The sequence below is a fragment of the Ipomoea triloba genome, chromosome 15 (genome assembly GCF_003576645.1).
Source record: "Ipomoea triloba cultivar NCNSP0323 chromosome 15, ASM357664v1".
In the NCBI taxonomy this organism is placed as follows: domain Eukaryota; kingdom Viridiplantae; phylum Streptophyta; class Magnoliopsida; order Solanales; family Convolvulaceae; genus Ipomoea; species Ipomoea triloba.
In genome coordinates this window covers 16,107,244-16,120,399 of record NC_044930.1, presented here as the reverse complement: position 1 = coordinate 16,120,399, position 13,156 = coordinate 16,107,244, and the positions used below count along the sequence as shown (strand labels likewise).

Sequence of the window (13,156 nt, the reverse complement as noted above, 5' to 3'; positions counted from 1 at the left end):
CCCCACTGTGTCCTCCAAGATTGCCGCATCCACATTACACTTGAGCTTTCCATTTTAACAGCTCTAATTAGTAATTACCAAGTACAGTGTTACAAAGTAAAGAACAATTAATTACAAATACAATGATATGATAGTGAAAAGCATGGATTACTTAATATCCCATACTTTTAAAAGTGGATTAATATTACAAAAATAATGAGTAAATAATACACCGTAGTAAATTACAGTGGTAATGCTACACACAACTGCCAAAATTTTTCTCCTTTCTCCTCGTAATGTGACAATAGTTAATCAATTCATGAGACCCAATAAATATAAATCACATTGTAAGAAAAAATATTACGGAAAACTTTAGGGGTAATAGCATTTTCCTTACAAAAAGTGATAATAAGGCTTGAGTAAATATTAAATAATAATATTGCTTGACACATCGTTTCCTAAAAGATGCAAAGATAAGCATATAGCATATAACTTCCCTTAGACATATAAGAAAAGAAAAGGAATTAAGGCAAGGTCCACAATAAAGTAAATTTCAAGAAAGACTGGCGTTTTCAATCACACGGGGATAACCACAAATTAAAGTTAAGAGGATTATTCAACTTAGTCTAGACAAAGTGAAAAGCAAACGCAACTAAAGTTGACAACCAATCAGCACATACATTTTAACTTACTTAGCCTCACTTGTTTTTACTTTGTCAAGTTATGCTGAAAGTTCTACAGCTTCAACTCTCCATTTCCAGAGTTTAAACTCTAGCTCTCTTGTTGCTGCAACTAGGGCACTTGTACTGCTTGATATGCTCCGCTTTTGCGGGAGTAATCTTCACGCATTTACCATGGAACCATCTCTCGCACACATCGCAGCAAATCCAGAATTCATCATTGGCGTAATTGTCACCGCAAGCTCCGCACAGCGTTGCCCCTTGTTCATCTTCTTCTTCTTCCTCTTCCCCGCTCTCGTCCTCCTCTTTTGGCTGAGACATCTTTGCTTCCTTGTGGTGGTGGGTCTCCGACTGCCGGGACTGTGAGAAGAAAATCATGAGATTCTAACGAAGAAATGTGAGAACCAACTTTGAGAAAATATTACCTTTCCACTTGATTTACTTTTCCTGTTGCTATTGTTATCAGCATCCCTAGCCTGCTTTGCCGCTCCTGTTACAACTTCAAATACTGTCGGTAGCTCATTTATCATTTGGAAAAGCCTCTTCCTGCATATACAATTACCAAACAGTTTCAGACCAATGTACCAAAGCAACAGACACACAATTCAGGATAGAATGTAGCGGAAAAGTTAATATTTTAAACGGACATATGCTCAGAATCACTTTTATTGCAAATTTTGTGTCAGGCCCAAACTTTTATTATGCTAGTGCATCTAGGAAAACATAACAATCTGGGCAATTGATGTTAACGTTGTTTATAAGTCAAAGACAAATACAGAGACCAACATATAAGCATGGTGGCTCACAACGAAGTGCCGTTGGGGTCGAAAATCTGGTAGAAGGAAAATCCAGATCATCACAAGAAGCTCAATACAGGATCCATTATGGCTACTGAACTCATTTGAATTAACAAAACTCCAAGCATCAATCAAAAAAGGTTCAAGTCCTAGAAGGCAAGAAGCTCAGAGAAGAAAATCTAACATGGAGCAGAAATGTATTCCCATTCAAGTAGTTGAATATGATTCACAGAAGGTTGCACCAAAGCTGGTTCCTCTTAAGCTGATTTGCTTCCCACTAACTAAATTTTTTAAAGACCAACTATGCATTAGCATAAACCTAAAAATCTAATATTATCCCTCCACAGATTATACGCGCACAGACACCTATATATGTAAAGATTCAACTAAGCAATTTTAAGAGGAATTACACAATACTCAAGAAAAAAATGTCACTGTTTGCAAGGTGTACTGTTTTCACCTTTCCAACATTTTGTTATCATAAGCTAACAGAACGTATTTGGGGTGAATCTAAATCCAACCAGCCAAAGGCAGATTTGGAATTTCCCATCCACACCAGCCTCCGTATCCACTAGGGGTGTGGGGATCCAATCCAATCCACCAATGGTGGATTAGATGCGGATGGGACGATGGATTCTAAGTTTTAAAAGATAAATTAAATGATAATATAGTAATTCAACTATTTAAGCATTCAAAAATCAAATTTCAAACATCCCATTAAAAAATTAAAAAATTTATTAAAAAAAAAAAAAAAAACAACAATAACAACAAAAAAGCAACCATCACCACCACCAAATATCCAATTTTAAAAATACAAATATTCAATTTTTAAAAGCAACCCTAACTGGCTAAGTCTACTAAGTTATAAAAATTAAAATAAATTAATGAATTACAATTGAACATTTGGACTTCAGGCAGTGGGCTAGTGAGCAACGGATTGAGCTATAATACATATATAACAACTGATGCAATACAGATTCTGCTACCAATATACTTAGTTATCTTATTTCCTAGTTTATTAGTAGTTGCCTATTTTACTTTAGGTAAGCATATTTTAGAATATTGTTTCCTTATGTCTTAAAGGTTTATTAGTAGTTGCCTATTTTACTTTAGGTAAGCATATTTTAGAATATTGTTTCCTTATGTCTTAAAGCTTTTAACTCCTATATATAGGGAGAGTATTAGATTGTCTTGGCAAGTTGGAATTGAATAAAATCAAAAGGAAGTTTCTTCCACCAACTTCTCTCTCTCTCTCTCACTGTTATCAGCCTCCATAGGTAAACCCTCTTCATCTGTTAACCACAGACCTGTGACGCGTAGTCAAAGTACTGACACATATCAACCCACATCCCATCCACTATGGATGGATGCGTATTGGATGGGAGCATCCAAACCGCTAGTGGTGGATTTCTACTAAGCAGATCCACATCCCATCCATTATTGATTGATGCAGATTGGATGTGAGCAGTTTAGCAGATCTATGAACACCCCTCATAACTATCAAATTCAGGAAATTGGTAGCTATGTTCTTTCATAGTCAATTTCAGGCAAAGAAAAGTAAAAAAAAAAAAAAAAAAAAAAAAAAGAACTCAAATAAAAAAATAAAAGCTTGCAAAATAGATAGGGAAAGAGTGATTAAAAAAAAACTGCCATTTTTGTAGCTGCAAACAGATACCAATGCATGAACTAACCAAAAAAACTGATCATTCAAAAGGATGAAATTTCTTGAAGTCAAGCAAATTTGAAGGACAAGTAAAACAAATAGGTAGGGCATGAAATACAAAGTAGGCAAAATGACAATTTGTTTTAGGGGCATAGGCACCAAAATTAATTTTAAAACATTATTTTTCCAGAGGACAAGAAGATGAGGACGAACAAGAGAAAAAATTAAGAATCTTTTTGTTCTAATGAAGGGAATGACAAACTCTTAAAACTCAATCTGCAGACATAAAATGTAAGGAAAAAATGCACAGAATATACATTATCTTTCAAAGCGCTAGCAATTATTTTCCAATGGATTCATGGTCTCATGGACTATGAGAAAATGAAATGAGGACAAAATAGCATTCATTGTTACATACACAAGACACGGGGATAGAGAAAAATAGAAGAATAAAAAAGCATAGAAACTAAATAAATGCATTTACCTTTCACTCTTGCCAAACCCGAAGCGTGCACCAAAGTAGAATGCAACAGAAAGCAACCAAGAATCACTGTGAACAGCAACAAGTGAGAGCCAATCCTTGTCTTGCATTCCATCCCTAGCAAAGTTTATGCCCAATGCTGGCTCAGGAAGTTCAGGAGGGACCTCTTCCACCGGGAGGTTGACTTCCCATGTCTCATTCGGAAGCCCATATAGACACAAGTTCTCCTTTTCTGCACAGAAAACATCAAATGGTTCAGAATCTCTTCATTGAAGCACAGATACCCTTTTTCAGTGCATAAAAGCATTTCCTCTCCTCACCAAGGGGAGTAAATAAATATTTTGACTGAATAGACAATTCGATAGAATGCAAATAGGAAAGCAAATGCACAATAATAGAAAGCCATCAGATATGACACCAATTTTTTATTACGGCTACTCTTCCAAATCAGAAAAACAAATGAAAACAATTTTTTTTAGATGGAAAAAATTAAATGGCCAGTAGAACAATATGTACTCCGTAACAGACCAATTCTCTCTCATAAACAACCTTTTTGCAAGACAAGTAGGATCTGTGGCATCATTTGATGTAAACAATTCAACTGGCATTAGTTCAGAACAACTCATGCTAAGAAAAGCCTAGCAAGAGGCCAGAAAAATCAAGCTCCCTGTATCTGATCTCAACATGCTGGTGCATAAAATATATATGACAAAGGCATTATCTTTATATGGTATATTTGCTGCATGAGTTTTGTATGCCTTGGGAAGTGCTAAAATCCTGGGAAAATAACATTGCCATGTTTGGTATGTATGTTTTTTTCTTGGGAACTGTCATTAATTTCAAAACTTGCCCTTTATGTATGAATAAGACATTCAACAAGGAAACTGTATTTATTTTAATTTACATTGTATTAACAAAGAAACTATTTTAATGTACAAACTCTTCTGTACTTTTATTTTTTTTGAACTTAGCTAAATTTAACTAAATGTACTTTTAGTTAATTGGACTTTGATGAATTAAGTAAATAACAGAATATAAAATATCTTTTGTTCAGCCTATTGAAGTACATGATATTGGAGAGTTGAAAATGTCACAAATAGAACTTATTCTCGCATAATGTCACAAAGCATTTATTCTTACACATTGTAACAAATCATTAGTGCAGTACAAAGGAACACAACTCATCAAAGCAAGTCTCAAGAATGTAATAAAATCAGTGTGACTTAAAATTTGTTAAGTAGAAGTTAACCACTGATTCCACGTTTCTTGTGCCAAGTTATCTCTCCAAATAGTCCATGCATTTGAGGTTTAAATGTATTGGGCCACATCAACATTTTGCCTAATGATTTTCCTTGTAAGAAGCTGGCCAATACATCTTAGTGTTTCCAATGCATACACCATACAGAATCAGATTCAAAAACCATCCTTCTAACACAGAATTGTCTAATGACATGTCTCTCTTAAGTATTAGGCTTTTATCTCTAACGATTTCTATTTCCAGTGGAAGTACAATAATATCCTCTACAAATACATTCCCTATAACTAGTATATTACAAATCTGTATAATTAATGCAAAAGCAGCTACAAGCAGTGTAATTTCCTCTTCAAAAAAATCCTTCCATTGTGTGAACTATAACATAGAAAATTAAAATCATTACAAAGAAGTTAAAAATTAAGCATAGGCAGGTAAGATGAATGAACTAAGCAACTATATGGTCAAATATAACTTGCTATCAATATGTCTACAGATTCAAGACACAATAGAAAGCTGCAAAACTTTGAGGGCAAATATAACTTGTTAGTTGTTATACACAATGTTGTAAAAATTGGCCTAGGCACCAATTAGGCACTAGGCACCCCTAGGCCAATGGGATTTCATGCCTAGGCACCCATTATGCAGCCGGCTGACTAGTAGGCCTTGGGGCGGCCAACTCGCCTGAGGTTTTTTTTTTTCCCCGTCAATACGATGTAATTTTGAGCCAAACAAACCAAATTTAAAAATCCCTAAATGAGAGAGACACAGTGATGCCCGTCATGACTAGATTTGCTTCTTCATTCCTTACTTTACAAAGTTTAGCCAAGAAAAAGGCTGAATTAAGGGCTATGTTTACTAGCAATGAATGGGATGAACGCAAATTTTCCAAGAAAGCCAAAGGGAAAGTAGCCTACTGCCTACTCAGCCGGGTTGACTATGAGATTTTGGCAAGGTGTGATGGCTTGTTTGAAGGTTTTTGCACCGTTGGTGAGAGCGCTCCGAATTGTTAATTGTGATAAGAAGCCATTAATGAGGTTTGTATATGGTGAGCTTATGCGAGCAAAAGAAGAAATCAAGCCTACCTTGGCCGATGTCCCAAGGAACTATGAGCCAATCATAGAAATTATTGAGGCAAAAATGAAAGATAGGTTAGAAATTCCACTTAATTTGATGGCATATTTGTTGAATCCTTATTACCATTATAAGGATCCTCAACTTCATTTCAATGAAGTTGTACGCATTGGAGTTATTGATTTTGGAGATACTCTATTCTTCAATAATATAGACATGCAAAATAAGATATTAAGTGAAATATTGCTTTACACTTTTACAACTTGTTTTTTACTAATTATTAATTATTTCGATACTTTTTTATGTTAATTTGTTGATACTTGATACCATAGAAATTTTGAATATTTTCATGTTTTGTATTGTAGATACATACAAAGAAGAGAAATAGGCTTAAATCAAACTGTCTCAATAATCTAGTTTTCGTGCAATCTAATGCCAATTTGATAAACAAGCACAAAAAGGACAAAAGTATTGAAAGGTTGCTTGCTAGTGATGCAAGCATAGCAAGAGATTGGATTGTAGATAATGTTGAGAATGATGAACTTGAGTCGGAATTGGATTGGCAAGTTATTAGTGATGTTGTGGGAGTGGATGAAGCATTAGGCCCTCAAGAAGTTGTAGATTGAGAGATCTTGATGAAGATAATTTTGAATCGAAAGCCAAAAGTTAGGAAATGAATGAAATGGAATTTGAAGATGATGAACAATGCGTCATTGAGCAATATGGAGAAGAGGAAGAAATGGGCGTTGAACCATGATTGCATGCTTGCATTTGTCATTTATTGTGCTAAAGCTAATAATGCAAGATTCGAAAGGAATTTATTGTGCTAAAGCTAATAATGCAAATATGTGCTCGTGAGAGTTAATTCATATCCAAAATTGCTTAATTTTGTATCAATTAATCCATTTGAAGGTTCGTTTCAACAAATCTACATGAAAATGAAGTGTATTATGAATACTCCACTGATACTACAAAATTGTTGTCAAATTAATTAAAATTTTGAAGTTTGGCAACTTGTTTCATGAATTCCATAAATTACACAAGTCCATACATTGATTGTTATGTTCTCCTGTCATGGGCAAAAAAACATAAGGAAAAATGAAAATACTGGATTTGCTTGAGACCCAAAAGTCCCTTAGACCCTTTTTTGGAATTAAATTTCTGCTTCTTCTATTATTCCAAATAACACTCCTTTTTATAGGGTTGATTACAAAGGTTCCTAAACTAAGAATAATTATTTGGTAGTTTCTAAATAATTAATCTACCTAAACTAATTCGAAAGCTAAGAGTAATAAGTTAAATAACTATTTAGTAATTTCTAAATAACTATTTATTAGTTTCTAAATAACTATTTAGTAATTTATTAATATCTAAACTATGTAATATAATAAAATAAGACTTCCCAGCATGTATCATTACTCCCCTCTTAGACCTCAAGCTTGATAACCTCGTCAGCATGTAGACAACACTTCCCACGATCAAATGGCCTCCGCAAAAGAAGTGTAAATGGAAAATCCTCAAGTGACATACTTCGGATCCATGGAGGAGCAAACAATGGTGAGGATGACCCCAAACTTGGACATCCTTTGAAGGAGTTAGTTGGAACAGCAACATTGGATAATGAGGGAGACACCAAAGATGAAGACTGACCAATACTATACGACACAACCCTTAAATGAGATGGGGTTGAAGAGTGATGAAATAACCCTCCCACACATAGTACGGTTTTTGGAAAGTGTACAACCTCAATTTCAAAAGAGTCAAAAACCATTTGTGTTGAATCAACATGAGGCTAATAGGCTGAAATGTTGGCTTGCATCCGCGTTATCTCCACATGTGGGTGGTCAACAATGATTGTTGATGAGTCAAAAGTGAAGTAGCATCAACCTCTGTTTGTTGAATTTCGGAGAGAATCGGCGGAAGCCAGTCTTCAGGTCATCGGCAAGTCAGCGTAAATCTTTGTCTAAGCGTTTCAACACAGTTGCTATTTCTGCGAGAGCTTCAAACTCCGACTGAGTGATGCCCATGATGCCGGCAATGGAACCAATGTTATGTTCTCCCGTCATGGGCAAGAAAACATAAGGAAAAATGAATAGAGAATAATAGTTGGAAAAGGAAGAGAAGAAAATACTGGGTTTATTTGAGACCCAAAACTCCCTTAGACCCTTTTTTGGGATTAAATTTCTACTTGTTCTATTATTCCAAATAACACTCTTTTATAGGGTTGATTACAAAGGTTTCTAAACTAAGAATAATTATTTGGTAGTTTCTAAATAATTAAACTACCTAAACTACTTCGAAGACTAAGAGTAATATGTTAAATAACTATTTAGTAATTTCTAAATAACTACTCCGTATTTATTAGTTTCTAATAAATAACTATGTAGTAATTTATTAATATCTAAACTATGTAATATAATAAAATAAGACTTCCCAGCATGTATCATTGATACATATACTCAATGCCCATCACACAATGCACATATAAGGAGAGAGGAGAGCTGACCTATGGTGATGAAGGAAATTAATTTTTCAAATGGCGTTAGCTTTTTCTTCTACAATTCTACTTTACTAAGGCTTGAGGGGATCAAAATTTTCTTTGGTGAATGGAAAGATAGAATCTCACCCCCTCTCCTCTCCCTCCAAAGGAATCACTTTCTACCAAAATAATGGAAAGTGATTCTAGAATGAGGTTACTTTCCAGAGAAAAAATTACAGTATATCAAATGTGTGAATCACTTTCCATCCAATTTAACTCCATGAAAAGTGATTCACTTTCCATTATACCAACACCCACCTAAATTCTTTGAATACCATTATCAAAAGACCATAATACTATTTCATAGCCCATCAAACAAAACTAACCCAGCCACTAGTCCACTACCAAGTCACCACCAACTTGCTCAACTAAGCATGGAAAGAAGCAAAAAGCATCATTATACTTCAAATAAAGACAATCAAGTTTAGCTCTAAATTGCTCAATTGATTAAGTACCGGCTGTACTAAACATAAGTTGGGGAACACCATTAAGACCTTAGAATTGAAGTGAATCAAATTTCAAATGTTTAAACAGGCATGCCTTTCTAGGAGTAACACCAGTTGGTATAACAATATAAGTCCAACTAAAGATCTTTCAATATAAATAAATACGAACAACCTGAATTTTCTTTGACAGGTAAATAACACAGACAACTTGAATTGTGCACCATCTTTTCATAAAGCTAAAATGGGCTAATAGAGATAGCATAATGAACATCGTTTTCCTCCATAGCAAGTAGTTCATATTTCAACTAAACTAAATGCATGTATAACTGTATAAGAGATAAGTCCTCTTATTCAATATCACAAGTAGGCATGCTAAAATCAGGTAAACAAATAGTAACCAACAGGACTCCAATAACAGATGCCAAAAGCTAACAAGACTATCCAGAATACAGCATGGAAGCAAATAAGCCAGTAGATAGGAAATGGATAAAACAATTACTTATTTCAACTGTTTTGCTTAGAACTCCTAAGATTCTTCTTCAACCACTTAATTTGAAGTACCATCAGTCAGCCAAATAATTATTCTTGGTGAGAAATTCTACAAAAGCAAGATAATAAAGTAGCATTTATAAAAAAAGAAAAAAAAAAAAAAAAAGAAACATCAACAATAGAAAGCACAATGCACCCCAAAAGTCCACACCATCAAGTATTCAGACACTAAAGTTGCATCGCGTGAAATGCAAAAGACTATATATTTCAGTTTAGTGTGAACAAAAAAACAATCACAAGTCTCTAAAATTAAAAGCACCAGTCATATTAAATCTAATACAATGAAAAGAATAGTAAAAATTAAAATAAAAAAATAAAAAATGAAAACTCACCAGGATCACACTGCTGATAGAACTTTTCAACATCTGCAAAAAGGAAACAAAATCAGCAAAACCAACAATAAATAAATAAATAAATAAATAAAAATCCAAGTACCCATAGAAGCACGCAAACACCTTCACCAACAAACAAATACGTTCTTATTACACTTATATTATACCATTAAAACACAGTATAATCCGAAAAAAGGCAAGAAATGATAGAAAATAAAACGAACCAGTAGTGAGCGCTTTAACTAAGCCAGCCCTACGGCCTTTGAAATCGTTGAACACATCCTCCACAGTCCTGGATATCGGCTGGGGAATTCCTTCCATATCCCCCGAGAATTTGACAATTCGACAAAAGGTGAGCCAAACCCCCAAATTAAACCTCAAAAATTGCAACTTTGGGTCCCAAAAAAAGAAAGTTAGGGTTTTCCAGAGCTAGGGTTTTCTTCTTTTACCTGGGCTAGAACACAAAACGCACATAATAATAAATACAAATATAAAATTTGTATAGTAAAGGAGCAGAAATTGAGAGGAGAGGGAAGTTGGGATTGAAGAGAGAGACAAGAGGAGAGGAAACAGCGGGAAGCTAAAGGGAAGAGGGCACTAGTACGGAGTATATATTGCTGCCCTTTTTGGGAAGGTCAGCTTATCCTTTTTACTTTTTTCTTCATAAATGAACATTTATAGATTATGACATTATTTTTTTTTTTATCTATTGGAAGGAGAAACTCGAAAATTAAACTATACAAAACTAGATTGTATTGGAGCCATGGCGCCATGCAGGGACACAATCTCTGTCATTCTTGAAGGCATTAACAACTTCATAAGGGAGATCATTAAGAATTCGAAAACCTTTAGGAGTGGCTCTGGACATTGCCGCAATTACATCCGCCAAGCCATTTTGTTCTCTCGCGACTAGTGAAACCTGACAGTCCACGATTTGTTGTAGTTCCTTTCTGCAGGCTCTAAGTATATTACCAACTACACTGTTATGCAGTGAGTCGCTCTAGAGGGCTTCGACTATGGTACTTGAATCACATTCAATTAAAATCTTCCTCAAACAAAGAGAATTCGCCAATAGAACGTCCTTTAGGAGACCCCAAGCTTCTGCCTCCTGTGCGGTGCCAAGGCCTAAATTGCAAGATTCACCATATAATTTTTACCTCAACAATGGTTGGATTGTTTTGGGTTAGGATAGGCAATGCCTTGATCTCTTAGAAATTTTGTGGATATTTTTATATATACTTTGATGTGTGATTTCCTCAAATTATATTCATAAATGATTAAACATGATTAATGTGGATGAGAATAAAATATTCTAAGGGGTTAGATTATTATGTGGAATTATATGTTCCAAGATGCTATATGCTATGTGTAAAATATATTTTACGGGGTTGTGTAAAATATATTTTACGGGGTGGAGTAAGTCTTACCAGTTGTCGTGCTTACTTTGTTTCTACCATAGTGTTTTTGCAGGAAATATTTGGCATGGCATTTGAACATGAGAGCGAATTGATGTATAAATATTTTATTACACCATTAGAAATCAACATTTGTATTAGTAAGAGTTTTGGTAGTGTTATTAAGTTGGTTTTAGCCTGTGCCTTTGAGTATAAGTGAGATATTTGAACGTGGCATAACGTCCCTTTTTCCTTTTGTTGGAATTTAAAAGCTTTCGCTAATGTATTCGAATTGTATAAACAAATTTACCTGTATTTTCGTATGGGGAAAAAGTGGGGTGTTACAATTAATTTAAGAATGTTATTGATAATCAATCAGGTTTGTTCTCTAATATTAACTCACCATTGCCTGAATCGATATTCATCTGATGTGGTTCAATAACCTTATCAAAATCTGATATCAAATTTCGACAGTGTTGTAATGATTGTTGGTGTGTCGTTGTAGTATCTCGTAATTCACGCTCTACTGTAATACAACAATTACCTTTGTAACCTAAATGGAAAGAATTTATTGAGTTAGTAAATCTAAATTATATTACATATAATCATATTCAATAGGTTAATTATAATCTCCAATACATGAATAATGAAAGCCATTTGTATGGATACATTTGATATCACTACTTCATTATTATTATTTAAAATAAAAAAATATTGACAAAATACTAAGAACAGAGATTTACCATTGCTATCATCAGTCAATTGTGGAATGGAATTTAAGTCAAATCCATTCACAAAATCCTTGTTTGAATTTGTGGTACCATTCACTGACTTCAGTTTAGATAAAAAGTAAGAGAATAATTTAAATGTTAGTAGAACACTAATAAAAAAATAGTTGTAGAGTAAAAAATAAAATAATTGATTAATAAAAAATATAGAACATACTATTTGTAATGTTGCTTAAAGAGTTAAAGGTAATATGTTATGTGTATTTTGTTTGCTCGGAGTTGGACGTATAGTTGTTCGAAAAAATGTAGAACTTGCGTATTAATAGATTTTATTAATAATCAAAATAACCAAAAATGTTCGTGTTGTATAAAAAAATTATGAAATAAGGCTCAAATTGGCCACTGAACGAAACCTAAAAATGCAATTAGGCCACTGAACGAAAAAAAAGTTCAATTACTCCCCTCAACACCCCAAATGTATGCAATTTTACCTGATAGCAGGTTAACACTCCATCCAACAGGTTGCATATTGACGTGGACGATGACTTGACTTTTTTTTTCTTTTCCTTTATTTTCCACCGTACGTGTACAAGGCAAACTAATAAGGTATATTATAAAATTTCCAAATCAACCAAACTTCTATTAGAAATTTCCATTAACCACTCAATGTTCCATCACCGTATAACACTCAATCTTCCATTAAACAACTAAGCTTCAATTATAAATTTCCAAATCAACTATGAAATTTCCAAACCACATCTTAAATCCCTAACAGTTTATCAATTTGTAGCTTTATCGGTTCATAGCTTCATCAGTTCAAATTTTCAAAGAAAAAAAGGTTCATCAGTTCGCAGTTTCAATTCCTTAAGGTGTATATGTTCATACAAAAGAACTAGGTACTACAGTAGATTTTTTGCAGATTGTAATGAAAGGAAGTGCACTAGAGGTTTTAGCTCCAAAATAGTGTTTGGTCCACCTTTTAGCCTAATTTAGCTCCAAAGTATTGCACTGTCAAGGATCCGTTTTCATTCTATTTATTAACATCTTAGTTCTTATATAAATTGAATATATACTGTTTTTGGTCCATCTTTTTCACTGAATATAAACTGTATAAAATTGAATACTCTTCCACAAAATTTATCCAGTTCGTAATTTAATTTGGAGAGAAGATTTCGATGCTGTTGAATATTGCAACTCATACGTACTACACTTATCTTAATTATATGGTTAGTTGTTTTAGTA

At 33.9% G+C, this 13,156-nt stretch overlaps 1 protein-coding gene across 1 annotated transcript; it reads right to left on the bottom strand.

Annotated features, from left to right (window-relative positions):
• Window positions 1-484: 484 nt before the first annotated feature.
• LOC116006915 (PHD finger protein ALFIN-LIKE 6) lies at window positions 485-10,440 on the bottom strand. Its single transcript, XM_031247431.1, has 5 exons — window positions 10,017-10,440; window positions 9,793-9,825; window positions 3,604-3,832; window positions 1,085-1,205; window positions 485-1,019 (listed from the first exon to the last, which is right to left on the bottom strand). The coding sequence occupies exons 1-5, from the start codon at window positions 10,111-10,113 to the stop codon at window positions 744-746; spliced, it is 756 nt and encodes a 251-aa protein (XP_031103291.1). The 5' UTR covers window positions 10,114-10,440; the 3' UTR covers window positions 485-743.
• Between the last annotated feature and the right edge of the window lie 2,716 nt (window positions 10,441-13,156).

Coding starts and splice junctions, on each gene's coding strand:
- LOC116006915 (XM_031247431.1), bottom strand. CDS start 10,113: ATGGAAGGAATTCCCCAGCCGATATCCAGGACTGTGGAGGATGTGTTC. Junction 9,826..10,016: donor AGTTAAAGCGCTCACTACTG/GTTCGTTTTATT, acceptor TCCTTTTTGCAG/ATGTTGAAAAGTTCTATCAG. Junction 1,020..1,084: donor AAAGTAAATCAAGTGGAAAG/GTAATATTTTCT, acceptor TTCTTCTCACAG/TCCCGGCAGTCGGAGACCCA.